The 26,555-nt window shown below is 39.4% G+C and overlaps 1 protein-coding gene across 1 annotated transcript; it reads right to left on the bottom strand.

Moving 5' to 3' along the window:
* Positions 1-618: 618 nt before the first annotated feature.
* On the bottom strand, positions 619-12,624 carry LOC126560821 (frequenin-1). Its single transcript, XM_050216774.1, has 6 exons — positions 12,333-12,624; positions 7,177-7,250; positions 7,015-7,104; positions 1,133-1,211; positions 979-1,067; positions 619-895 (listed from the first exon to the last, which is right to left on the bottom strand). The coding sequence occupies exons 1-6, from the start codon at positions 12,394-12,396 to the stop codon at positions 728-730; spliced, it is 564 nt and encodes a 187-aa protein (XP_050072731.1). The 5' UTR covers positions 12,397-12,624; the 3' UTR covers positions 619-727.
* Positions 12,625-26,555: the final 13,931 nt, after the last annotated feature.

Here is a 26,555-nt window from a genome sequence, read left to right as displayed (position 1 = left end):
TAACTTCACTAGAAGTGGGCTGGAGAACACGAGTTTAACGAACAATCAGAATTAGGTTAAGCATGTATCATTCCTAAGCAAGCAAATTTTTCATCATTGATTGATAACTAGTTAATTTTTTTATCGATTGTTTTCACATTGTTTGCATCATATAACGCGTCGTGCACGGTTGCTTTATCGAGTGTGTAAATTTTCATTGTTTTTGTTTTTTAAGGTGGCGCGTGAAATGTTTCAAAAAGATTTTACAACAGCAATTAATTAAGGCTGTGGTGGATTAGGGTGTATAATGATCACTTAATTGTTTGCATCCGAACCAGCCAGTGATGCAAATTGCTGACACAGCAGATTAAGACATTTTATCTTAATGTAAAACAATGTTAAAAGTAAGTTGAAGTAAAAACGTTGCAAACTGGTAAGCGCTTTTAACACACTTCTGGTTATCAAACACTGTCAGTTAGCTATTTGGTTGATTATTGTTTGCAACGACATTTGACATTTCGAAGTTTTATGCCACATTTGGCGGCTTACAATAGTACCTTTTTTCTTGTTAGAAATGTAGAACAGCAGCAAGCAAATGTTAAAAATTAAAAATACCCCATACACAGATACGCCAGCTTCAAATCAATACAAATAGTGCGTTGCTGCGATTAATTTCGATGTTATGCTTCACATCGTAGCAATATGAACGTGGCGGGATTTGCTCATCGTCCCGCAGTTCGTCGTTCGGTTAATCACCGCCTAAACTCAAAGCCTGTACAATCCTGGGATCTGCCTTACTACCCTCGCGGAACTCTTCCAGCGTTAGCCTATCGTCGTGATTCTTATCCATCTGGTCGAAGATTTTGTCCACTCGCTTTTGCGGTGTATTATCGTCCTCGGTCTGTGGTTGCTGACCCTGTAGATGGAATAATGGTGTTATTTTAAGTTTCCGTATTCAAATTGCTTGACAGCAATCACGAATTTGTAGCATCTACTTACCACCATTTGGTATATTGCATCGACAATGTTGTACATTTCATCTCGCGTTATGAAACCATCATTGTCAACATCATACAATCGGAACGCCCCTTGAATTCGATAAATTGAAACATACATTTAACATGCTACAACTTGAATTAATTTTGCTACTTACAATGTAACTTTTCATCAAGGTTTCCTCGTGATGTTATAGATAGTGCCCTGATAAACTCTTCAAATTCTATTGAACCATCCTGTAGAAATGTAAATAGAAACATGAAACAAGAAGTTAATGCAAGGTAGAAAACAAGTACAAAAAATCATTACATTAGCTGGTATAAAGAAAGAAATCGTTAAAAAATAAAAAGTGAAATAATTTTAACCATAGAAGCTAAAAATTACTCGACGTTGGCATCGAAAAATCGTTGTACGAATGGTAGTGGTCGACTAGTTGACATGTATTCAACCCAGACAACTTCGTGAAAGCATTTTTGAAAGTATGGAGCTCAGTGTTTAAGAAATCGTTCCAAATATGTCTTGCTTGGATGACCAAGATATTTGATATTTGACATTTGATATTTATTAAATACATAGTCCACCGGAATATGGCTCAACTAGCCACTATTAAACACAGAACATATATTAGACCCTTTTAATAATATAAAATAAATCGCAGATGTTCCCTGGATGCTGCTATGCTCATATTATAATCAAAATGGTCAGACAATCTGTTTCATTCCTCGGCCATTGATAATATGTGGTCTTTTGAACCGTATTGCGTATTTCTAAAATCTTTATAAAAAAATGTCGATTTCGTGTTGCTGTTCTTGTAGTGTTCGATGTATTTTTTCTTATATGTCAGGGGCATCAATAGCATAGCAAACCTGCAACAAAGAATGCTTGAGCATTTCTACGCCTGTTTTCTAAAATCTCTAATACAGGTAGCAAATGTCGATCCCGATAGGGAGGTAAATTATAGTAGTCTTGCCAGCGTCAACTAGCATAACGGGAAAATTTCCTTTGGACTGATTCAATCTTTTGTTTCCATAGTTCCGAATGTGGGGATGTAATAACTGAACCATATTCCATGATGGGCTTGACTAGCGCACAATATAAGGCTTTTATACAAGTAGGATCGTCAAATTCTGTAGTTGACTGCTTGACGAACATAACTTTTCTTTAAAAGCGGCCTAATTCATGAGCTTTACCATATACTCGGAACCGTACCGGTAGAAAGTGCGATCTGGAACAGGCGAGCCAGTAGTCGAGACAGTGAGTTTCAGCATTGCTTCAACAACAATGGAATTCCATCTGGCACTGGTGAATAGCTTGTTTTCAATTTAAGTAGCGAGTATTTTCTGTTGTCAGCGTTTGTAGCAATAACGCACTGATACGGGTATGGTCCGACACCTCCTGAAGGTTAATATAGGATCTCCATACCCTACTCCGACTCACTACGTCCACGGCGTACAGAACGGTAACATATCTCTCCAAATATCTGAGCTTGGGTATATGGGGAAACTCATCCCCTTGGGAGGATGGGTTGTATGGCTAAATTGGGCGGGGGTTGGGGATGACCAGCGTTTGTTCTCCATGTTAGGGGCGGCTGGCGTGGCATCCTAAGGGACATTAAGCAAGGATGCGAAGGCCTTCCGACGACACAGGACGTTGGGGGAGTTGCCTTGCAAGCCACCCCTAGAAAACTACCGCAACGAAAAGTTAACAACGGATAATACCGCTCCGGACCAATAGATACAGACTCCCGCAATAAAAAAGGACTTACGATTGGAGGCTCCGAACCTGGAATTGTAAATCCCTTACATCTGATGGAAGCACCCGTATCCTGTTAGATGAGGTTCAGGCCCGCGGCTTCGAGATAGTAGCACTTCAGCATTCAGGCTCATCAATTTTGCTTCCTCCAAGCACATGAGCATTCGCAACACCTTTTTCCAGCACGCACCTCGGTTCAGCTACACCTGGAGATCACCACTACAAACCTATTCCCAAATCGACCACGTTCTAATAAACTTCTTGGACATTATCGACGTGAAAACGTACAGAGGCGCAAACGTCGACTCGGACCATTTCCTGGTAATGGTAAAGCTGCGCCGGAAACTCTCCGTGGTCAACAACCAACGGAGCAAGTCTGCCCCAAGGCTCAATCTGGATCGGCTGAGGCGTGCTGATGTGCAGAGTGAGAGTATCGAACATATTATACGAATCGTTCGAATCTCACAAGGGTCACGGGGACGAACTCTCCAGTATACTGTTCAATATAGCCTTGGAAGGTGACATACGAAGCACGGGGCTAGACAACGACATCCGTGGCACGGTTCTCTACCGATCTCTTCAAATTCTTGGCTTCGCGGATGACACACAATCATCACAAGCGGCGTCGCATTCTCCGGACCATCTTTGGCGGTGTGTTCGAGCATCCCCTCCAAAGGACGACCCACGAGTTTGCTGAGCTACACGGAGAAACGGACATCCTGACGGTGGCAAAGACCGGCAGGATACAAAGGCTGGGGCAACGACAACGAAGTGAGTATTGCGTACTGCAATTAGCACGCCACCACCACGAGCTAGTGTATTGTTGTTTTCGTATCTGTCTGTACGGTAAACGTTGTAGTGATCATCAAACAGTAGATTCTTTGGTATAGTGTCATTTAACCCTGTCTTCGATATTGCAAATTATGTTGTATTCGTTTTCAGTAAGTGCCAGACTAAAATTTTGCGCTTATGTTCGAAGTTCTGATAATAAATAGAAATGTTCATTTTTGTTGTTGTGTAGGATCGTTATGCAATTTTGAGAAGATGACTAAAATGGTTGTTTGAGAAGAGTACTTCTCCGATAGGCTTATCCTACCTTTCAAGCATAATTGTACCGACAGTCCGAATTGTATATGGCCGGCGTGGCCTAGAAGGGTTGTTAAGCCAAGAATGTGCCAAGAATTTTACGGAAAATAGCAGGAAGGGATGACTCGCATGTAAAATCTAAGATTTTTGAAACAGAGTTCAGTAAAATGCTTTGAAAGCTTATTATTTTTCCTATTATTTACATAATAGGAAAAACAAAAACAAATTTGACAATACGGCGCAAGCCGTCATACTAAAAATAAATTTAAAAAAATAAATAAAAATAACATCGAATAACGCAGCCGATTTTTTGTATCATCAAAATCTATTATTTCCACCATCCCTGTTTAGTTATTTGTTGTAGTGTCTGCATCTTATGTGTTTTTGTAGTGCCACGGGTGATCCGATGACGGGCAAAAGCACTCGGGGGCAGTTCCAACACTGCCGTAAAAGGGAGGCAAGACTATTTCCACAGTACAGTGTTTTTCAAATTAGTTTAGCCTTGACACAACTAATGCGACTGCGTTGGCGTTGGGCTCGAGGTGTTTGGCGGGCTCAAACTCGAAAGCTGCGAAGTCGTTCGTCCTGCTGCGAAACGGAGCTTGCCGATCAATCTTGAGTCCGATGCTAACCACGCAGAGCTGGAACTGTCACTGATGGACTGTCTAGGAAATACTGTACACAGGCAGATAAATGTGTGTGCATGTTCTAACATTTTTTCTTTTACAGGGAAATGAAATTGATAGCGTACGGCGGACCAACTTTAGCGAATATCGCAAGCACTTATGAAATACTCGAGCACTGATATAAAATACCCCAAAACTTTAGCGAATCAGTCTAAATAGACATAAAATTCTTCCAAATTGAAACGGAAGTCGTTGCGATTGATATGGAAAATGTATATTAGCTTATGATTAACCAATTAAACAAATTAACAATTTAGCAAAGCAAGTTAATTTATCCAAAAGAATGATTCGATTGAATTTTATTAAATGCCTTAATTGGCTAACTTCAACGTCACGTCCTGAGATATTGTTTTATAATTATCATGAAAAGCATATGCGGTGCAAACTGTCTTCTATTTATACCTCTATCTTTCACACGACAAAAAATCCAATTCCGTAGACAGAACCAACCATCCCGCTGTAGAGAAATTAAATTACGAAAGCAAGAAATGGAAGGCCTCCTAAAGTTCTAATGCTAATGTTGATAATGAAGGCATAAAACCATTTAAACTCATTGAGAAGGTAGAAATCCTTGAAATTTTCAAGGATTGTGGCCTCATAGCAGTAAAGTTTTTTTTTATGATGCTTGTATGTACACATACGGAACAGAAACTTCTTAATTTTCCTTTTTTATGTTTTTGTTTTTATTTGCGCTCAACGTATGTAGGTCTTGTATGAAGAAAGCTATATTTTCTATTGTAAAGCAAGAGATACTACTTCGATACCGTCAGATTTTATGAACCATTATTTTGTTGTTGAATTGATAGCGATAGATATGATCAATGAGCATGATAGTTATCGCAAATATTCACGCGATATTCGAAAAGGTAATATGCATAGCAGAACGTTCCCCCTTCTAGCAGAAAATACTGCTACATTTTAGTCTACAGGTTGGTTGTTGTACCTTTAGACATTCGACATGTATTCAGGCAACGTGTTTCTACAGCTTTGAGCAACAGTTTGCGTGTTTCGTCATGCTTTCTTCGATCAAAATTAAACCTGTTGACTCCTATTGCCATTATGCTGCGATATTTTTAACCAATTGCAACATCTGAGGCGTGACATGGAAATGGTCACGTGACTAACTATAGTCACGAACAGTAGCGCTAGGTACAAGTGGTTGGAGTAACGAATAGCACACAGTTCAAATGGTAACAATCCCCCTAATATGTCCTTGCTAAGCACTTTGGTATATAGTCGACCTGAATCTTTCTTGCTAGCTGTAACGCTTATAGCCAAATCGTATGTAAATTGTCTGTTTTTTCCTCATAGTTAGTTGTAGTTGTACAAGTTTTTTTTTGTTTGATTTGAGTATGACGAACCTACGCCGTACTGTCATTGTACGAGATATGTTATGGCTGTCTATTCGTATTTTTATTCCTTATTTATTCAGCTTGATTATAATTCTTATTTTATATCAGACTCGTCTAAGGATTATCAGTTAGTTCTGTGAGAGGTATGTTTAGTATACATATAATATTGATTTTATTTACAATTTTATTGTAGCAAGATGCTCCAGGGATACCATTTACGACATGTTGTTCTAGCTCCCTTTGCTAAGTTTTCGTTTATTGATTTATTAGCTGCTTGTTAATTTATTAGCTCTTAATTACTTTATGTATCCAATGTCAGAGCTTCATTTATAAAACTCGTCGTAGTTGCTACGATATTCCTTCACCGCACAACAAGCGATACTGCTATAGTTAGTTACACTTTTTCTGCGTACACAAACACTAATAATTATCTCTATCGATTAGGAGCAAAGCGTAGAATCGGAATTCTTAATTTTTTTTACAAAAGGTTTTTAACACGACAAGAAGAAGACCACAACCCTTTGGAAGTAAATGGCAGTTACCCACTTGGGACGGACAGTTATTCTGTGCTGTAGAGCTGGTGGATTAGGGTACTATTGACAATATTGCCTTAATAACCACTACAAAGAGTTTTTACAATAAAAATTTGCTTTAGTAGTGCCTTAGTTGGCGGATTTACAAAGATTTCGTCAATAGTGTATCCAGTTATGATATCCATCAACGACATACCAAGACATCCCTCAAGGTTGCAAAGCAAAACAAAATAAGAACCAGATTGTGATTGTGATCTCTTGTTTTTGCGTTCAATCGAGACGTTTAGGTAGGACACAAGAAATACACGGATAAAAACGTGGTATGAAAAGATTATAAAATTATTTATTCATATTTGATACGTCCGTAGCACCAATTACTGACGTAAATAATCGTTTCAATTCTAGTAAATTTCATTAATTCATTTAAAAGTCATCTCTGAGTTATAAGCTTTTTCATTTTTTATGGTGCAATACAAAATTTTCGACCGAGCAAACCCATAATTCTTTACCGCTTTAGTTGTTTGACAGTTTTTTCGCTTCTCGGAGATTTTCACAAGCAATTCACTGTAGAAAAGGTTTGTAATGTGCTTTCGCATTTCATTTTACTTCTTACGACTGAAAAATACTTACATTATTTTCATCGAAAACTCTGAAGACAAGAGATGCAAATTTACTGGGATCGCCTTGTGGGAAGAACTGTTTATATATTTTAATGAAACCCTGTGGAAGAGTGCGTGGTAAGGTTTAGGTTCGTTGTGTTTACTTTCACTTTTGAGCAATATTACAACTTACCTGCTCTGTTAAGAGACCGTTCGGACAGTCCTTCAAAAATCCTTTATGCCATTGTCGAATTTCTTTCTCTGTAACTATATTGGATTAGGAATCATAAAAAAATATAATATCTTATAGGTTTTATGTTAAAGTATTAAAAAAGTGATTAAAAGGATACATATGTTTTACATATACATATAAAGAAAACTAAATTACTACAGCTAAGTTACTACATTGAATGACTACGGGAAGAAACACTGACGTTTACATATAAAAAATAAGTAAATACAATTTTGCTCTTCTTCTTCTTCTGCATGGCTGAACGACCTTCTAGGTCGCAACGGTCATCTAATGGCTTAGTATTTTTGCTGATTTCACGTAGTTGGAATCACTATGGGTGAGCGATCCGGACGGGATTTGAAACCTGGTACTGCCGTGTGAAGACCGGCGTCGGTGTAGCATATCCACCGAATCACCCTCCGGCGATTTATTTATTTACTTAAATCTTTTAAATTATGTTTGAATTATATTTTACGGTCCGCTGCAAGGGGTTTCACAAATTATCCTTATTAACTTAGGGATAGGAAACTAAGGGAAGAAAAAAAAGTCCGTTGAAGTCCGAGAGCGCTCAGATAAAAGTTTTGTTTGAACCGTAACGAGAGGAAGGAACATCCAGGTAATGGGAAAAAACATTCGCCATGAAGCAGGAGCGGTAGTGGGAATGTCGAGTTGCTATGGTATCTAACCCAAGAAGCCGACAGCGAACAGGGTATGACGAGAGAGCTATTTGATAGGCTGCAAGTCAGCGACAAATAGCTGCTAGGGCGACTCTTCGCTGTACTCTCTCCAGTCTGGCCATTATAGTCGAGCCTGGGGAAAACCATACAACGGCGGAGTAGTCCAGAGTGCATCGGACCCAGCAACAAAACAAAATCTTCAGACAGAGAGGGTCTCTGAAAGTCTGACAATATGACCCAAGGATTTATTGAACTTGGCAATGACATGATAAACGTGTATACTAAAGGAGATAGTCTCATCCAGCCCCAAGTCTTTTAGGGAGGGTACTCGACTTTATGACCCTGTCATAGAGAGTGTAGCTGTATGGAACCTTACAAGATTAATAACAGACCATTATAACGTAACCGAACCAAACAACTATTGAGGAAAACTTGTAGGGAACGATAATCAGCTAACGAACTCACAGGAAGGTACATTTTGAGGTCATAAGCATAGAGCAAATGACCAATGGAAGGGAGGGAATACACACAGTAATTGACAAACAACATAAATAAGAGTGGACTGAGGACACTCCCCTGAGGAACAAAACAGGAACACTTTAACTTTATACAATCTGCCAATGAGATGTGATTCGAACCAAGTCAGTAGCTGACCTTTGATACCAAGATTATAAAGTTTGGTCAAATGCAGATTATGCGGAAGACTATCGAAAGTGGCTCTGAAATCCGTGTAGACAACATCGGTTTGGCGGCCAGAAACCATATTCGCAAATGTAGAGGATACGAGACACATAAGATTCGAGGACGTAGTGCAGTTGGGGATGAAGCCATGTTGGTGAGTGGACAAGTGAGGTATTATTACAGGAAGAATGGAGGAGTGAACTATAGACTCCAGGAGGAAAAGAACAAAGCAGCAAGATTTATCCTTGAATCTACGGAGCGGTCACCCTTTTTGTGTAGGGATCAGCCAGGCAATTTTCGTTAATGGATCTGTTAAAGATACGAGATTATATAGGAGCAGGAAGCAAGCGAAAGTTGAATGTATCTTCTTCTTCTTGGCTTAACGACCTTCTAGGTCATGCCGACCATCGAGATGGCTTACTAGACTGCCGATACCACGTAGTTGGATAGTCAATCCTCACTACGGGGGGACGATCCGGATGGGATTTAAACCCCGGTCCTGCCGTGTAAAGACCGGCACCGCTGTAGCTTGCACTACCGAACACTACCGAATGTGTCGCACATTTTTACTATACTTTTATTGAAATTTCAGCAAAGGCATTAGAATCGGTTTCTTGATTCATGCGATAATAATACTAACGATAACTTTTCAACATGTTTCTACTAATTTACAAATTAAATCCATTTTCTTTTTTTCCTTTTGAATTGTTTCGACTTTTTACGTGGGACTATGAAGAGTGAGTTCAAAAGTTAAAAAGATATTTTCAGAAAATAATTCTTAAGTAGATTTACTTTCGTCGTTAGATGCATGCAGATCCAGTTGAAAAAATCCGTTGAGCTCGTTTATTTTCGCGTAAACGATATACAATCTTCAAAAATATTCAGAATAAGAAAAATATTACCACTAAATGATAACACAACTCTAAACAGTCGAAAAACTTGAATAAACTTGCTAAATAAATATAGCCCAACGTTGGAAATATATAGTCCCACCTGTTGGCACGTGAAAAATGGTTCAATGTGGCCGAACAAATTGCAACAGGAAAAGTTGTCAAGAATCGATTAAATATTACGACAAGCTATTTTTTTCTTACAATGACGATTATTAGCCTTAATAACCACGACGTTATTTCAATTTATCCTTGCCAGTCTTGTCATGTATCAATAAAGTGTATTAAATGTCCGCACACCAATTAAAGTTAAAACATCTATAAATTCGTATCATATCAAAGTGATCAAATGCAATCTAGCGAGGGATTGCTGTGACGACAACTATAAAAGAAACTTTATACAGGAAGGATGAACGCTGGCAAGAAGAAACATTAAAAGGCGTTTATAGCCCAAACCATAGTGCTCTATTGCCATAGCGATACTAGCATGGCGATGAAGCGTTAAACAGCGTGTGAGAACCAAGGATTCTCGACAAACAAACATATAAAATAAAGAATGGGCATCAGAGCGGAATAATCATGTTAAGAACTACGGATAAACTCTTTATAGCGATGCATCCAATGCATTTCAAACCACACAAGTTTAAGTACTTTTTTTATGACCGAAACTTTATAATAGTTCAACGTGAAGGGTTATAAATTGCCACAGCCATAAATATCATAGAAAATTATATTTGATAAAAACCTTCGACTATCTTAACGTAAAGATTGAATGTGCATCATTTTTTGGAATCCGTAAAGGCATGAACATTTCCAACTTGATTCCCCTATTACCCGTGAGAAAGTTAATGTACACTCAAGTGCTCGTGAGAAATTGCATGTTTCGAAATGACTTTGGTCAGGATTGTATGTGCGTGAAAGCGAAAGAAATATTAACAATATTTCTTTCTTTCGTTGACTCTGTCTTTCGGGTTCCTTCGCCATACTGAGCACAGCTAATGTGCATTTCACATGCGGATGAACCTTCTTCTGAACCGATTTTGGTGTTACAGGGTTTCCCAAGGTTTATGACGCTTTTTCATAAATTTTTCCATAGGTTTTTTGACGCATGTCCATTTATTTTAATTCTTGATCCGCTATTTTTTTGGCACGTCCCAATAAGTTTTTGATCACTTATATTGATGTGGAAGTTTTTTTTATATGCTAGAGTGAATTTCTCTAATAAAAGTTGGTACTATTGGTGCACGATTGATGTTATTAAATAAAATCAAATAAAGTTGATGTATTTCTAACGTTGTACTACCGTGTCCAAAAAGTAAAGTGACATTGGATGTAAAATTTCGCGCGCAAAAAGAAGCCCCTTATTTTTATTTTTCGTTTGTCAATATGTATGTTTTTGAACAATTTAAGTCACCCGGATAGGAGTGACAATCTGTTTTCGGAGCTGTGCCAAGTATTTTTGTCCATGTCCAAGTTTGTGAAGCAGCGCGCATGTATCCAATTTTGTTTGCGCAATTAAATAAACGCCTTTTTACAAAATTAAATAAACGCAATGTTACAAAAAGCCTTTGGGAATGAATCTATGTCGAAGAAAAATGTGTTCCCCGAGCGAGCCGAGACCCAAGAAGTCACGCTAAAGCCGGTCGAAAATCAAGGTGATGCTGACGGTATTCTTTGATTACCGTAGGTTCACAAGAAATTTCTTCCGAAGGGCCAAACTGTGAACAAAGTTTACTATTTAAGCGTAATGCGGCGGTAGCGAACCTCCATCCGGCGAAAGCGGCGGGGATTTTTGGAAAAACAACAGACGGTTTTTGTACCACGATAATGCGTCCTACCATAGGACCATCATTTTGAGGGAAATTTTCGCAACAATTGGCACCCATATTGTTCCTCAACCGGCCGTATATGCCAGATTTGGCACCAGCCGACTTCTGGCGGTTCAACAAGCAAAAATGGCCGCTTCGGGGACACCATTTTGACACCATTGAGCAGATAGAAGCCGCAGCGGTGACGGAACTAAAGAACATCCCAGCATCCGCGTTTTCCACCGGCTTCGAGGAGTGGGAGAAGAGGTGCATTGCCTCGGAAGGGCTTAGATGACTTAGAAGTTAATGACCTTCATTTGGTCTAATAAAAAATATATTTTAGGAAAAAAAGCACAGTCATTTTATTTTTCAGTCACAGTAGTATTTCTAAGGCCTAGGGTGAAAAATTTCTGGGATACCCTGTATCTTTCTCACGGGTAGTTGGGTATACACGCAACAGGTAAAATAAGATTGTGGTATTTGACTACTGGGCCGTTCAGTACATAATAAACTTCTGCCGATTAGCTCTACAATAAAGAACTGCCATGTTTCAACAAAAAAGGTGAAAATCATCAAAGGTGAAAACGGATATACAGAATTTCCATCCATAAAATGCAGTTGTAGAAGCACGTAGGGGAATGTTTGAAATAGATAGCGGAATATTGCAAGTCAGTTGTGAAACATTGCAACTTTGCACTTTTTCGGTGGCATTAGTCGTAAATAAGGTGTTTGAGATCATCACTAAAGCCTTAGGCAAACCGTTCAGATACAACGCGAGGCACGTAAGAACTGTCCATCAAGGTTCTGAGTGCAGTACTAAACATGTCTGCTGATGATATAAATTAGCCGAAATGGGTTGTAAGCACAAGGCCAACGAAACTTTGTTTAGCATTTTATGCTCTTTCAACGCGATACCAACTCTCGGTTGCGTTGCGAAAAGATTCACGAAACGACTAAAAAATGACAACTACACATGCACATGAACATTGAAAGCATTAGACTTGAGCACAATCACATTAACAGCAACATTTTGCAGCTGAGTATCTGCCACTAGTACTCACAGTAGGTTGCAGTCGTTAGACGATCGATGGTATCTTGTTTTAGTTTGGAGTTCTTCTTTCCCATTGTCTCTGCTTGTTACACTTTGTCGACACGTGGTAGATGTGGGTATTCGCTTGGTGTAAGGCTAGTTCGATTAACTATTAGCACTGCTCAAATCGCGTTTAAAACATGTGAGCGATACTCTAAACAATATAGCACTTACAGTCCTTTTAAGCTTATCGTAAACACAGCACTGATTTTCGGGATAGCGAGCTCCACTCGTCGTGCGTTTCTCACTCTGGAACGGTTATCACGTTTTCACTACTTACTCTAATCCTTTCTCATTTCGATGAGAAGACCTGCTACTTATTTGCTATCATCTGTGAATAGAAATGTGAAACTGTTTTATAGGGTTTTCCATGTAACTTTTTTTTATAAAATACCAGAAATTGAATACGACAAAAGATTTTTTCAAACCTTTTTTTTTATTTGAAAACGCAATTGTTCGCTTAACAATGGCATATTTTTTCATCCATTTGGATGCCGTGGGTAGCCATGCAACACCCAATATGATCGGTTCAATTGTTGAATACATTTTGGACTGTGAGCAACCCTGTTTGGGCTATCGCAAATTTGTTTTTTGTCAACTTCAAGATGACGGCTCTTTGACGTATGGTCAACACCGCATGTATTGACTAATTAAAAATTTCACAAGGCATTTCCTTCATGGATTTTGCCCTATCTCGGGCATACTCGGTTGGGCATTTGTCGCTGATTTGTTGATCTAACATTTATCTTTGACATCTACGCACAAATCGCAGCTCCTTGGCAGCTAAACGACGTCCGAATTTCGATTGATAATTCGAACCTCAAAAACAGTGCGTAAAAGAACGATTGTAACATGAGCCGTGTAGCTCGGAGCGCCATCCTGCTGAAACATAATTTTACATACGTCCTCAGCTTTACTTTTTGCTAGCGAATTCTCTTAATATGGCCATGCATCGCTCATTGACTGCAACCACATCACCTTCCTTTTTAAATATAAATAGGTCAATGTGGCCTTTCAATCACATGCTGAGCCATGTGACAGTCTATATGGATGAAAAAATATGCCAATGTTAAGCGGAAGGATGAAGCATCCAACTAAAAATATTTTTTTTAGAAATTTCTTTAAGTTCTCATTTTATAGCATTTTATTTTAGCAAATAAAGGTTGTATAGTGAACCCTGTATAATTAAATTTTGTACACGGCTTATATGTTTTAAGTTTTAACTGTCTGATTATTTGACTGTGTGATTATTTTGTATGATATAAATCTCACGCAAATTTTGTTTTTCGTTTTAAAGTTGTTTTCCATTTCGTATGTAACAAGAGTCAAGAAATATACAAAAAATATTGTAAACGTAATGTCAGGAAAGAACAGTTTTATACATTTTTGTTATGCTTCCTAGATAAATCGTCAATAATCACATGCGTAAAATTTAAATGGCTTTTTTTTACTTGATATTACGACACTGGACCGTCATAATCAATTTAAAAAAATTGTTTTCACTTCAAGCTAAAGTTAATTAAAAATATTAAAATATCTAATATTATCTAGGTCGACCCAGGCCCGGCATGCCACACCCGGACCGTTCCCCCATAGTGAGGACTGACCATCCAACTACATGGTATCAACAACGCTAGTAAAACATCCGATGCTCGGCTGGACCTAGAAGGTCGTAAATGCCAGAAGAAGAAGACAGTAAAAGCAGGTATTTCGATCAAACTATTTATTTAATTTAACAAAAGTAATTTTGCGCATTTCTTTGAACAATAAATCGCTAAAAGTCGACAATACACACGTTTGAAGGAATTTTTTTTTCGTAATCTTGATCAGGCCGTGGTATGACGAAATGCGAAACGCGAAAGAGTATATTTGGTCGGAATATAGAATGTCCCGCCCATTATCCAAACATGCCAAGACGTATGTTCAAAACAGTTGTTATTAGTCAAGAGAGAACAAAAAGATTTAGCTATTGCCATTTTAAAAAAGCTTTGAACAAATATCAACAGCCAACCCAGAGCATCTAAAATTATGCTCCACATTAACTTTAAACGACCTTGTCCTAAAATTTCAAGTTTTATCCAACTAATAGATAAGTATTTGTTGCTGCATGTTATGTTCCACCACTAAAGTACTGTGACTGAGATGCAAAGGAGAGTTTTCAAGCAGATAAAAATGTTAAACGTGGTCTACACGAAGCGCGACATTTCACGTCAAAGAGCTGTCGATTTTGGACACATTTCAATACAAAACTCAAACGATTATATTACAAAATCAGAGTTGCGATTCGTATGGAACAGCTTTTAGAATTCATACATCAAGAAACTTCTTCTTCTTTTTGGCTTAAAGACCTACTAAGATCACACCGACTATCGACTTACTGATTGTTGAATAGTTGGTCTTCACTGCGGGAGAACGGTCCGAATGGGATTTGAGCCCCGGTCCAGCCTTGTGACCACCAGCGTTCCTGTCGCCTTTACCATCGGGACGCCCGAAATCTGAAAGCTTATTATTTTATTAATAGAGGAATGTTTCGCATTTTTCAACAAATGGTTAAAATTTGTCGTTGCAGTTAGCAAAGCAATAAGATCGTCTAAATTTCTAGAAACCATCTAAATTAGTTTGTTCCATGCCTTTTTTAGCAGAATTTGCTTTTTTATGTGTAGTATAATGGTCGTATTTCTATCATTTATTACTTTATTACTCGTCTAATTCTTACTTTGATAAAACCCTTTTCAGGAGTTTCCAAGGCTGCGTTGGAAATTCCTTCCATACCGTGGAAAACGGTTTGGAAGAACATCAGTTGCAGGAGGCTTTCTTCCGCGCAAAGATCATGCCTGTTCCTGCACCCTAACAAAAACAAATCATGCAACTCATCTATTTGACACGCAAAGAATATCGTTTCCGAAGTGCGCATATTGTCCTTTGGATAAAACTTTTAAGCATAAGTTCACCTCCTGTTCTAGGGTCGCTCCAGCATAGATAAAGATGCAGCAAGCAAGATAAGACCATCGCATAGAACAATACTTTTAAAGATTTTTCCAAACTGTATCATCCACATCGCTGGGAACAACGATGCTGTGATTGATGTAAATATAAAGGACATACAAGAAATAAACTTTTTTATAAAAAAAACATCGAAGATTCCACTTCTGATTTAAATGTGAACGTGTGCATAACGATTCATGTTCGATAGACGACAAACCGCGACTGCGAGTAGTTCAGAGAACTTCTTCAACATACCAAGATAACTAGCCAGTATCACATTGAAGTTCTTTTCTTTTTTGTTATTCATGTAGGACGGCCAGGCAGCATTGCTCTTGAATTTCTCCATGTTTTTAAAATTCTGATCTCAACGTCATGCCAAAAAAAAAAAAAATCACACGAAATCTAAACATTGGCAGAACCAAAACTAGTAAATAACATTGGCATAACGTATGTTTAACGATACTAATTACTTGACATTCTCTGTCAATTTTATTACAAATTTTAAATTTTTGAAAAACTTCTCTGGATGAAAGTGAATTCTAAAACTACCAATTCAACTACAAGGTTAAAATCTGTTTTCGGGGGCCCTACAGTTACCGGAAAGCCGAACATATAACGTCATTCGAAACACACGAGCGTTTCGCACCTCCGATTGCTGATCTCTTAAGCGTGTATAGAAAGAACGTCAGAAACGAATATAAAACCCGTACTAAAAGGATACACGACAGGATAGGAACACAACCACGCCTCATCTTTTATTACTGAATATTCTTATCATCGAAAAAAATATCTTATTTGCTTATCCTGCTGGACTGACGATACGTCACGATAAACAATTCTAGCTAGCTTTTGCGTTATGCCTTTTTTGTTTCTTATTATTAAATTCATTTTTCAAAGTTGATGTACGTTCTCCAAAACCAGAATACTGACCATACACGCAAAATTAGTCATGGATTGTCAGCATGTCAATTCCGTTTGTCGCAATACTAGCATCCTACTAGCTCACGTGTTCTGTAAAAATTATACAAGTGATAGATAAAAATGAAAGAAAAGAGTGTTGCTAGCGGGCAAGAGAAGCTTTTACGTTTTAGAGAAATGAGCGCGTCTAGAGCCACCGAAAAGTGAGCGTAACAACAGAATACCTAGGTATTCTACTTTCACACACACACACACACTCACACACACACACACACACACACAATCACATTTCGTTCCAGCTAAATATAAGAACTGTTACAACATATGAAAAATGAAACATGTTTTTACAAATCTCTTGTTGAGTAAGCACACCGAATTGTTTGTATCGTATTAAATGCAATGCAGCATTTTCATCATTGAAGCGAGGCTCGTTCCATGCTTCCTTGTTTACACGTCTTACCGAAGGTGAACTCTTGCACGCCGTAGCCTGTTGCATAATTATCTTTCAATTTGTGCTTTAAGCACGTACTCGAACGATGTTACCGTTTCACAAGAACATTTATTTGGAAAGCATTTCTTTGCATTCGTTCGTGACTAATGTCCTATATTTTACTCTGTACATTTCATTCACGCCGCACATTCATCAGTAATCTAAATTCGTTTTTATATGTATTTTGTATTAGTAATTTTATGCTAACAAAACAAGTAACAACATGTTTCGGGGCAGACAGCCAAAACATGTGCATAAAACAGTTGCAAAACATATTTTAATTGCTGCTTCATAACTAGACCAATGCTTAAAATATCTTTCAGGGTCTTCAAGATTGGTAGAACTTGTTTAAAATCTTCTCAAACTTTATTCACTGTATTTACAGTTGTTGTAAGTGAATCATAAAAGGTTGCTGAAGACAAATTGCTTGTTCGCCCACGGAACATGCTTTTCGTTCGTCTGGCGAAGGCCCTTATGTAACACCGTTCAGCGCGCAAGCCATACTCACCCACATCCTGAGGCACACAAGCCTATACCTACATCAACACGCACGAACGCATGCTCGGCAGATATAAGGTGGATCTGATTACTACTCCAACTATTTTTCCATTCGGTTTCTAACGGTTTGACATAAAACCCATGTGAAACGGCTTCTGAGGGCAAAAGAATGCGCAGGTAGGAAATAATATATGCCACACGCGTGTTACACGAAACAGTAATGACGGCTAATGAAGGTTCTTTTCACATGTGCCGAATGCATGAAACCGAAATGTACGCACAATAAACACTGCGTCCCCGAAGGAATCGTAATTATTTTTGCTGTTGGTACCATAAAGACTGGGTTACAGAAAAAGGAGTTAGAAAGTTTAGCTAAACAGCAAACTTTGAGAATTGCGTATAGTTAACTTTACTTCGTTTTACATTATGATCACTAGCCACTTATACACACACGCACACATTTTATTGGTTGGCTCGTCGAGATCTATGATAGAATTTGCTGATTGACAGGTTTATTGGTGAGGTGGTCCGCTTCTATAATTGAAAGCGTCACGTTGACCAAATTTGATAAAGAAAACGCACTGCATGAAAATTACAGATCCAAATGGAAAACGTGTCAAAACTTTAGGAAACTTTATATAACTGACAGTGATTCCGTGGATAACGAGATGGTACAATCATGACAGCAACGCTCGCTGAGTACATCGGGACAAAGCTAGTGAACAACATTTACAACGCTCTCAGACCTTAGCCGCAAAAAAGGCGACACTTATTTTAAGAATAACCTGTTAGCCTCTAGCTATATTTTTATGCCGGCTGTACATAAACGTTGCACTTAGCCAAACGTATAGCCACATACACACACACACACTTACACACAACAGTAAATCGGTTATTTTATAACTTGGTTTACCACACGTTAGCTCTAATGTAAATACTCGCTTATTGCAATTAGACAGAACGATTATCACTGTGCTGATGATGAAGATGATGTCCGACAATGACATGCAGATACCGTGCCCTTTGTTACTCTGAATATCTCTCCAATTTTTCAAGATAGTACCAGAGTCTAATGCCGTTCAACATCTCGTACAAACGCAACTGAGCCAATGCTATGTTCTGGCACTCGCTGTTTGCATCTTGCTGCCGAAAACCCGTGAGAGACTTTTCCAGGCAAACCAAGCGATAAAGCCTTCGGAAAGAACAGGAAAAGAGACCAGGAATCGTCTAGCGAAGCTTGATTTTACGGAGCATGCGCACTAACGGGCTACCGCCGTGTGCGATAACAACTGAGAGTACATAGTGCTCGAGAAAATCACAATTTCCCTCGCTGTATCTAGCTGCTCTCGGATACGTGTCCATCACTGTAAGGGTAGACATTTGAGTGAGATATCGCGTCCAACGCCCAGCGGTATCGTCAACAGGCGGATATGCCCGAGCCTTTTTATCTCCCTCGCAAACGAACAAAACGTGGGCCGTTTTATTACGATTCCCGCCATGCCAAAGCGATGGCGGCTTTAGCAATGAGTTTATGAGTAATAAGATTACACCGGACGTGCGTTTTGAGAGGAGCATATAGGAGTGAGCGAAAACATTCACCAAAACCTAAAACTTTAAGGAACTATTCACACGGTGTAAGGAACCGAATGGTGTTATATAATGACTTTAACGTGTAAAAAAACACACACAGCACACGCAACCGTTTACACTTTTGCCTGGTTTCATTTGGGTCGAGGCTGGTGTGAGGTTCAGCGTGAACTAGGTATTGGGACTAAAAGATTCAACCTTACTTATGTAGCACTTACAGGTGCTTACTTATGTATCACCTAAAACTGTTTTGCTTGCTTCTTCTTGGCTTAATGATCTACTAGGTCACGCCGGTCATCGAATAGTTAGACATAGACATGTTAGACTTATTGATACCACGTAGTTGGATAGTCCTCACTACATGGGAACGGGCCGGATGGAATTTGAATACTGGACCTGGCGTGTGAAGACTGGCGCCACTGTCGCATCGACACCGGACCACTATACATTTGATACAAGACTGAGGAAAAGAGTTATTGTCGAGAAAAATGCAATCAAATATTTTTCATGCGCATAAAGAACAATACTGTTCCCTCATCAAAGTGTGCTAATAACTGTCTAGCTGGGTTAGAAAATCTCTTCACTATATATATACGGGAGTTCGGGATAATTTTGACAGTTACATTTTTGTTTATAACTCGTGATGGAGTACATTTCCATGCTGGACACCGTCGTAAAGCCTTGGATCACGAGAGTGGCCAACGGCAGACCGTACGTGTTCCTGCAGGATTCCGCTCCGTAGCATACAGCCTCCAAAACGATAAAGTGGTTGGCAATTCCAATGACTTCACCGGGCCGAAAGTGTGGCCTCCCAGCTCCCCGGATCTTAATCCAATGGATTATTTCGTGTGGGGCGCGGTGGAACGGGACACCAACAGAACCTCCAGCAACACCAAGGCGGAGCTCAGGTCCGCTTTCGCGGCCCTACCCAGCGAAACTGTCGCCAGGGCTTGTTCCCGGTTCCGGAGACGGGTGGAGACCGTAATAGAAGCCGAGGGTGGATATTTTGAATAAAATGAATTTGAATAAAATACATGGTAAGCTACTATTTCTAAAACAAAAAAAAATTCCCCGATGATTAATTTTGCCATAATTTTTTTTCTTTCTCCGTAGGTGAATATCAAAATTATCCCGAACGCCCTGTATAAGCCCCATAACAGAAACGATCACAGTACATTAAGAATATGTTATTTGCTGTCTTCTTTTTCTTCTTGACTCGACCAGCTAGGTTCTGCTAGGTTTCTAATGGCTAACAAGACTTTTTGATACTACAATCCGGATAAGGTTTAAAACCAGTTCCTCCGATAATTGCCGTGACCAAAATAGAACTTATTCTGAATTCTTTTAATATTTCTCTTTGTGTATCTTAAAATCTGTCTTCGTATGCATAACTTATGTCGCAACGCTTCTCTCCACAATACATTAATCCACTCTTATCCTCCCCCCCCCCCCCCCCTCTACTGTACGGCAAACTTCCAAACTTTTTCAGCCAGAAAATGTGACTAAACTTCCTTCTCTCTCTCTCATCTCATCCGTGTTAGGGCGTTGTTGTGATGGATTGGGGACTGATAAAGTTATCCGTTGCGTGCCTCGGCAGTATATTTGGTCATCTAGTTTATGTTCCATTACCATGTCTTGGGTAGTGCTTGTAGATCACTTGGGCCGGTCAGACTCTTATAATAGAAATTGTCGCATATACTGACTCAAACTACTTTACAATGGTGTCATAATGCGAAGTCCTTTAGAAGCTCTCTCGATCACTCAAGTTGAAGAAATTCAAAATATGTCGCGCTTTTTCCATGCAGAGGCTATTATGGTCGCTCCAAATGCACAACTACCATCTTACGTTACGCGCTGTCAAATTTTTTATCTCATCATCCGATGAAGTATAATTCATCAGGTACTAGTTATATTCGTGAGGTGTAACGATGGGAAAAGCGGTTCCGGCTGGCTCCAGAAATGAACTCCGGAGCCGGCTCCACATCCACGGTTTCGCACCTAAAGATCCAAACCAACCGATTGAAATTTGATGCTCCTGCACTCCGTAGCGCTCACAACCGAAACGAAACATCAAATTTGACAATAGTAATAATAGTAATAGTAGTAGTAGTAGTAGTATAAGTTTATTGGAACAGATTGCGTTCTACGCATTTTCCGCCGATTATAATAATGGGTCCCTCGATTATGACTATCCTCAATGACTGTACAATTTTGAGTAGCATTGTTGATCTTACGTTTTGTTTTATTCGTTATTCGATCGTGTCTATGCATCATGTGCGAAAATTGACATAAAAACCCACTGATACATTTTAAGTATAAAATCTTACACCTACATTATCCTATACCCAACTAGCTAAATTTTGATATTGTGAAACAAGTTCATGGAATAGTGAATTTGTACTATTCAAGCTTTTGTTTGCATGCTTCGTGCATAGCTTATGCTGGATGGTCTATGCGACATAGGCACGAACCTACCTGTGTTGAAGAATACACAAACGGCTGGAGGAACGGACACAGGTCGCTACGATGTGCGACATCCTTTCTACAACCGCAAGAACGAAGTTCGCGGGAAATGGAATAGTGGAGACGGGCTATTGGAGCAGAAGTTGGACAAGCAGCCAGTTCATTCGAGAGTATGAGCAACTCCGGCACATGCGAAAAATTGACGAAGAACTGAACGAAGATCCGGAATCAGTGTTTTACCTGATGCATCACTTAGTGTTGAGGCCGTCATGTGCAACAACCAAACTAAGCGTTGTGTTCGACGGATCAGCGAAGATGACAACGGGTGTCTCAATCAACGACGTGCTGGTGACCGGTCCCATTGGTCAAAATTATTTCACCTCTATATTACTTTGTTTCAGAGGATTCCAATACGTATTTACGCTCCATGTCCCGAAGATGTTTCGACAGGTAAACGTTCATCCAGAAAACACAAGATTCCAGCGAACCTTCTTGAGGTAAAATTGGAATGATCGTCTACCGTTGTACGAGAAATGCTTACGGACATGTACGGCCTGAGTCCTTCGCCATTTCAAGCAACCATGGCACTGAAGCAAGCAGCGATAGATCACCAGGACGAGTTTCCCAGAGCTGTTGAGTTCATCGACAAGGAAACATATATGGATCATATCCTTATTGGTACTGACACTCTTGGTGAAGCGTGTCAATTAGAATGAGATGTAACGGAACTGCTAGCTAAAGCTTGCTTCAACGCTCGCAAATGGTGCGCAAATCACTCCAGCATCGTGCTAGATGTTCCAGACGAGCTGCGGGTAAATTCCTTCGAGGTCACCGATGACAGCTCTTAGACGATTGTGAAGACTTTGGGAGTAACTTGGAAGAACCTCTTGAAGACTGGTTCTCAGTTTCAGATCCTGACTTCAAACTCTCGGAAAACATCACTAGACGGAAACTTCTGAGTCAACTGGCCAAGATCTTCCACCCACTTGGTTTCTTTGGGCAAGTAATCACGTATGCAAAGCTGATACTATGAAAAGTTGGAGAGCTGCAAATCGAGTGGGAATATCCAGTCCCAAGCGAAATCGACGAAAGATGGAATAACTTGCAATCCGAGATGATAACTTTAAGAGAAATACGAATTCCTCGATGGATCTCCAGGAAGGGGGCGGTGAAGCATGAACTACACGAGTACACGGACGCATTCGACCTAGCCCACGGTGCATGCTTGTATGCACATTACTTTTTCGCAGACGAGGAGATCAAGGTAAGACTAATTTGTAGTAAATCACGAATCTTACCAAAGAAGCGGGTTCCGAAGCATAAATCCATCACGAATTCACGAGCTGAACTCCTAGCTGCATTACTGCTGTCTAGAATGGTTGATAAATTCCTGATCGCCACTTAATTTTGAATCCGTGCACCTCTGAAGTGATTCAAAAATTGCGCTGGCTTGGCTGAAGAAACAACCCCAGCAGCTGCAGACCTACTATTTTGTATGTATCAAATCGTGTAACTGAGGTACAAGGATTGACACAACATTTCAGCTGGCATTACGTTGCCTCTCACAAAAATCCAGCTGATACGATTTCACGTGGAGTCACACGAGGTAAATTGATCGAATCGGAGAAATGGTGGAAGCCCCAACATCTGAATCTTGCGTCCGAACAAGACGAAATTGTAATGACGGATTCTGAACTACCTGAACTAAGATCTGGTGTAGTTTTGTCTGTAACTACCCTAGTAGAGCGTTTCCCGATATTCACCACATTAAGCTGTTTTGTAACCATCGCCAGAAGCATGGCGTACTTGGTCCGTCTCATATCTCATCATGTCTCCCAAAAGGGAAGTGATGAAGGGTCCACTCACAAATAAGGAAATGCGATCAGTTACGTTTGTTATCGTTCGATTAGTACAACAGGAAACATTCCAGACAGAGATTCTTGGATTGATCAGAAACCATCGGCTTAATGGACTGAAGGCTTCCTTAAATTCCAATGATGGTATTGTACGAGTTAGTGGTCGTATCAAGCGAGCTTTCATACCATACGAGAGCCGCCACCAGATGTTACTGCCATCGTAGCACCCCATCACAGCAGCAATCATTAGACAACCTGCACATTGGGCAAACAGGTTTGCCTAACAAGATCATACGGAAGTGTATCGTTTGCTTCAAGGCAAATCCGTTGTTATCGACGCAGAAAAATGAGTAACCTGCCGTCGTATCGTGTCCATCCAGCTCCTGTCTTCTCGAACATCGGTTTAGATTATGCTGGTCCATTCTGGATAAAATCGTCGCCCAGTTGCAAACCCCAGATCACGATGGCCTACGTGTGTTCATTTGTGTGTTTGCAGACTCGTGCCATGCACTTAGAATTGGTTTCGGCCCTGACGACATATGCCTTCGTTGCGAGTTCCTTGCGGCGATTTATCAGTCGACGTGGATTGTACTCCATCAGTCGACGTGGAAACGTATACTCTGACAACGCAACCAACTTTGTCGGAGCTAAGACGGCTAAGCTAAGACCAGAACTACAGAACAGATCCAAGTGGCTAAAGACGAAGGTCATTAGAGTTGGATCATTTGTGTTGCTGGTGGATCGTCGCTGTATCCTTGGAAGAATCATTGCTACACATCCTGGAGAGGACGGCGTGGCACGAGTAGTTATCCGAAAACTCATTTCTAAAATGATCCGAAGCTTTGCATCAAATTGTCAGATATGTAACAAAATTAATTACGATAAGAACCCAATTAAATATCCCCTGCAAAAAACACCAAATCCAAATTCTCCATTTCAAATGCTTTTACTAGAGAACTGTTACTGTTATCTCTAATAAACTCTAATTGAGTTTAGAGCAACCGTAGATATTGCTCCAACGTTGAAAGATATGCTTTCAAGATACAAAACACTAGAAATTCTCGTAATGGATGGAGAGCAATATTTTCAGGCAGGAGAACTATTCAATTTTTATTACATTCACAACATAAATATCTATGTAACTGCAATCAGAAAGAGTGAGATGAATAGAATCGTGGATACACGACACGTCGCCACCTGCCAACTAGAAACTGATTTAACGACAATCCTATCACCCGACAAACTCCAGCAGAAGCGCCTCGTTTTTACGCAGAAGAAATTTAAGCAATAGTTTAAACTTATCCAATACCATATACCATAATAGTTTCTATAGTTTTATAGGCAATAGTTTTTCATAATATTTAAGCAACATGTACTACAGTTTTGTATTAGATTAAACCATTTTTTTACAGTAGAGAGGCGATTGTAGTCTCTAAGACTCAAAGCCTAAAAAAACAACCAAAAATTGAATTATAGAGAGATCACTCTAAGATTTTAGAATTATTTATTTATTTTAGTATGACGGCTCTACGCCTTATTGTCATCACCGCTTGTGTTGACACCACTACGTTATAAACAAGATTTTTTTTTACAAGAATGTCACAAGGCATTCCCTGCCTGTTATTTGCCTTGTCAATTTTAGAATCATATCGTATTGTAAAAAAGGAATAACTCATGCACCCAACAAAATAAGCGTTACAAATAGCTTTATTAAAATACAACAACACAGTACATTCCCTAACAAAATACACTACTATTGACATAATTCTCCCATCTAGTAGATCAGGTTACATTACCGAAGAAGTGTGTTAAGTATTAGAGCTAGGTACGTAGATCGGGCCTTAAGCGTTCCCGATCTCTAAGCTAAGACTAGGATGTAAGACACCAATACTTGTAAAATACATAGAATAGAATTAGAGTTAGAATAAAGTCAGTCACAAACCAGAAGCCAAACCGGAAAGGTGTTACATGGCGATATCAAAGTGTATAAAAATTCGCATACAAAGTGTATAAAAATGTATTTAAAAAAACGAGAGAAAAATTTAGAATACTTCAATAAATCAAGAAAGGCTATCCAAATCGAAACTAGTCAAAATGTTTATGAAAAAGTAGATCTAGATTAAAGCACAAAACCAGATACAAAAGCGTAACTGTAACCAAAGAAAATAACAGCACAGTCGTAACAGATAAAGGGAGGAAAGTTCACATAAACGATTTAAAAATTAGATATTAAAATAGAAATTAGATAAGTTCAGTGTTATTCTAAACACACTATTTTCATGAAACAGAACATTTAATTATCTTATAGATGATAACAACGCACAAATAACAATAAATAGAGATAGAAATAACCAAATCAAAAAACTAACTGTGTAGCATATCTGCTAACAGCATGATTCCACACCTACCGTGCAAATCAGGAAATGGGGCTAGAACCATTAAAAGAAACAGAAATTAACATAAACTACCGCATACTGATGTGACATTAACAAGCGTAACCCAAAAACCCATGCAAACTCGACTGATGCAGTAACACAGCAACAGGATGTAAAACAATTAAGCAAAACGAAACAATTATTGTTGACGCCAAGACCATAGACAAAAGAGATACGGAGATACTCTGTAAATAAAGAAAAACATACTGTAAAAACAAAACATCCCAAACCCGGAGAAACTCATCAGCCACACATTTGCCAAACACCTGATGGACAAATGTTGGCTGACCATCGAAAGAAAGCGTTAAATAAAAGCCGCTCGAGAAGCAAAGGTGCCGAGTTACAATTCGTTGACGAAGCATGTTGCTGATGCAACTCGAGATTCTGACATCAGTAAAGTAATAAATGACTGGAGTCTTATTTCAACCCGGCGACTTTCCCTTACTAGAGGTTAGGCTCGATCCGGCACCAATCGTTTAAGTCCACCTTCACTAAATGGGTCACCGCGTAGAAGTACGAGTTTGCACTTTTCAGTAAGTGTCGCGCGCCAATCGTACCGCGAATTAAGCCGTTATAATCGAACGCGTGCCGAAGCGTCAACCGAACCGAATGCGTAGTTCACCACAACAGCAAACTTGAACTTGTCATTCTTCTTTTTGTGTTCTGTCGCTTGAATAAAATTACGAATACGGTCACGGTATTTAAAAGAACAAACACAAATAATTTTTTACATAGCTACTGTATTACTAAAGCCTTACCGTCTTTACGCTACCAGTGATGGCGATGGAGAGAGAGCTCGGTGATGGTGCGTAAGCCGAACAACGCCGAAGTGGATACGTCGGGTCCTGTAACACAGTTACAGGACCAAGTAATGGCGTTACGCTTAGCGCCCAGCGCCCGCACACAACACTTCTTCTTCTTCTTCTTGGCTTAACGACATCTAAAGTCACGACGGACATCGA

Source organism: Anopheles maculipalpis, chromosome X (assembly GCF_943734695.1).
Source record: "Anopheles maculipalpis chromosome X, idAnoMacuDA_375_x, whole genome shotgun sequence".
NCBI classification, from domain to species: Eukaryota; Metazoa; Arthropoda; class Insecta; order Diptera; family Culicidae; genus Anopheles; species Anopheles maculipalpis.
Note: the sequence above shows the minus strand (reverse complement) of the source record. Positions and strands in the feature narration are given on the sequence as shown.

Excerpts from the sequence above, each read along its gene's own strand:
- LOC126560821 (XM_050216774.1), bottom strand. The coding sequence starts at position 12,396 with ATGGGAAAGAAGAACTCCAAACTAAAACAAGATACCATCGATCGTCTA. Across the intron at positions 7,105-7,176 it reads ACGGTCTCTTAACAGAGCAG|GGTTTCATTAAAATATATAA; the intron begins GTAAGTTGTAAT and ends ACTCTTCCACAG. Across the intron at positions 1,212-7,014 it reads GAGTTTTCGATGAAAATAAT|GATGGTTCAATAGAATTTGA; the intron begins GTAAGTATTTTT and ends ACATTTCTACAG.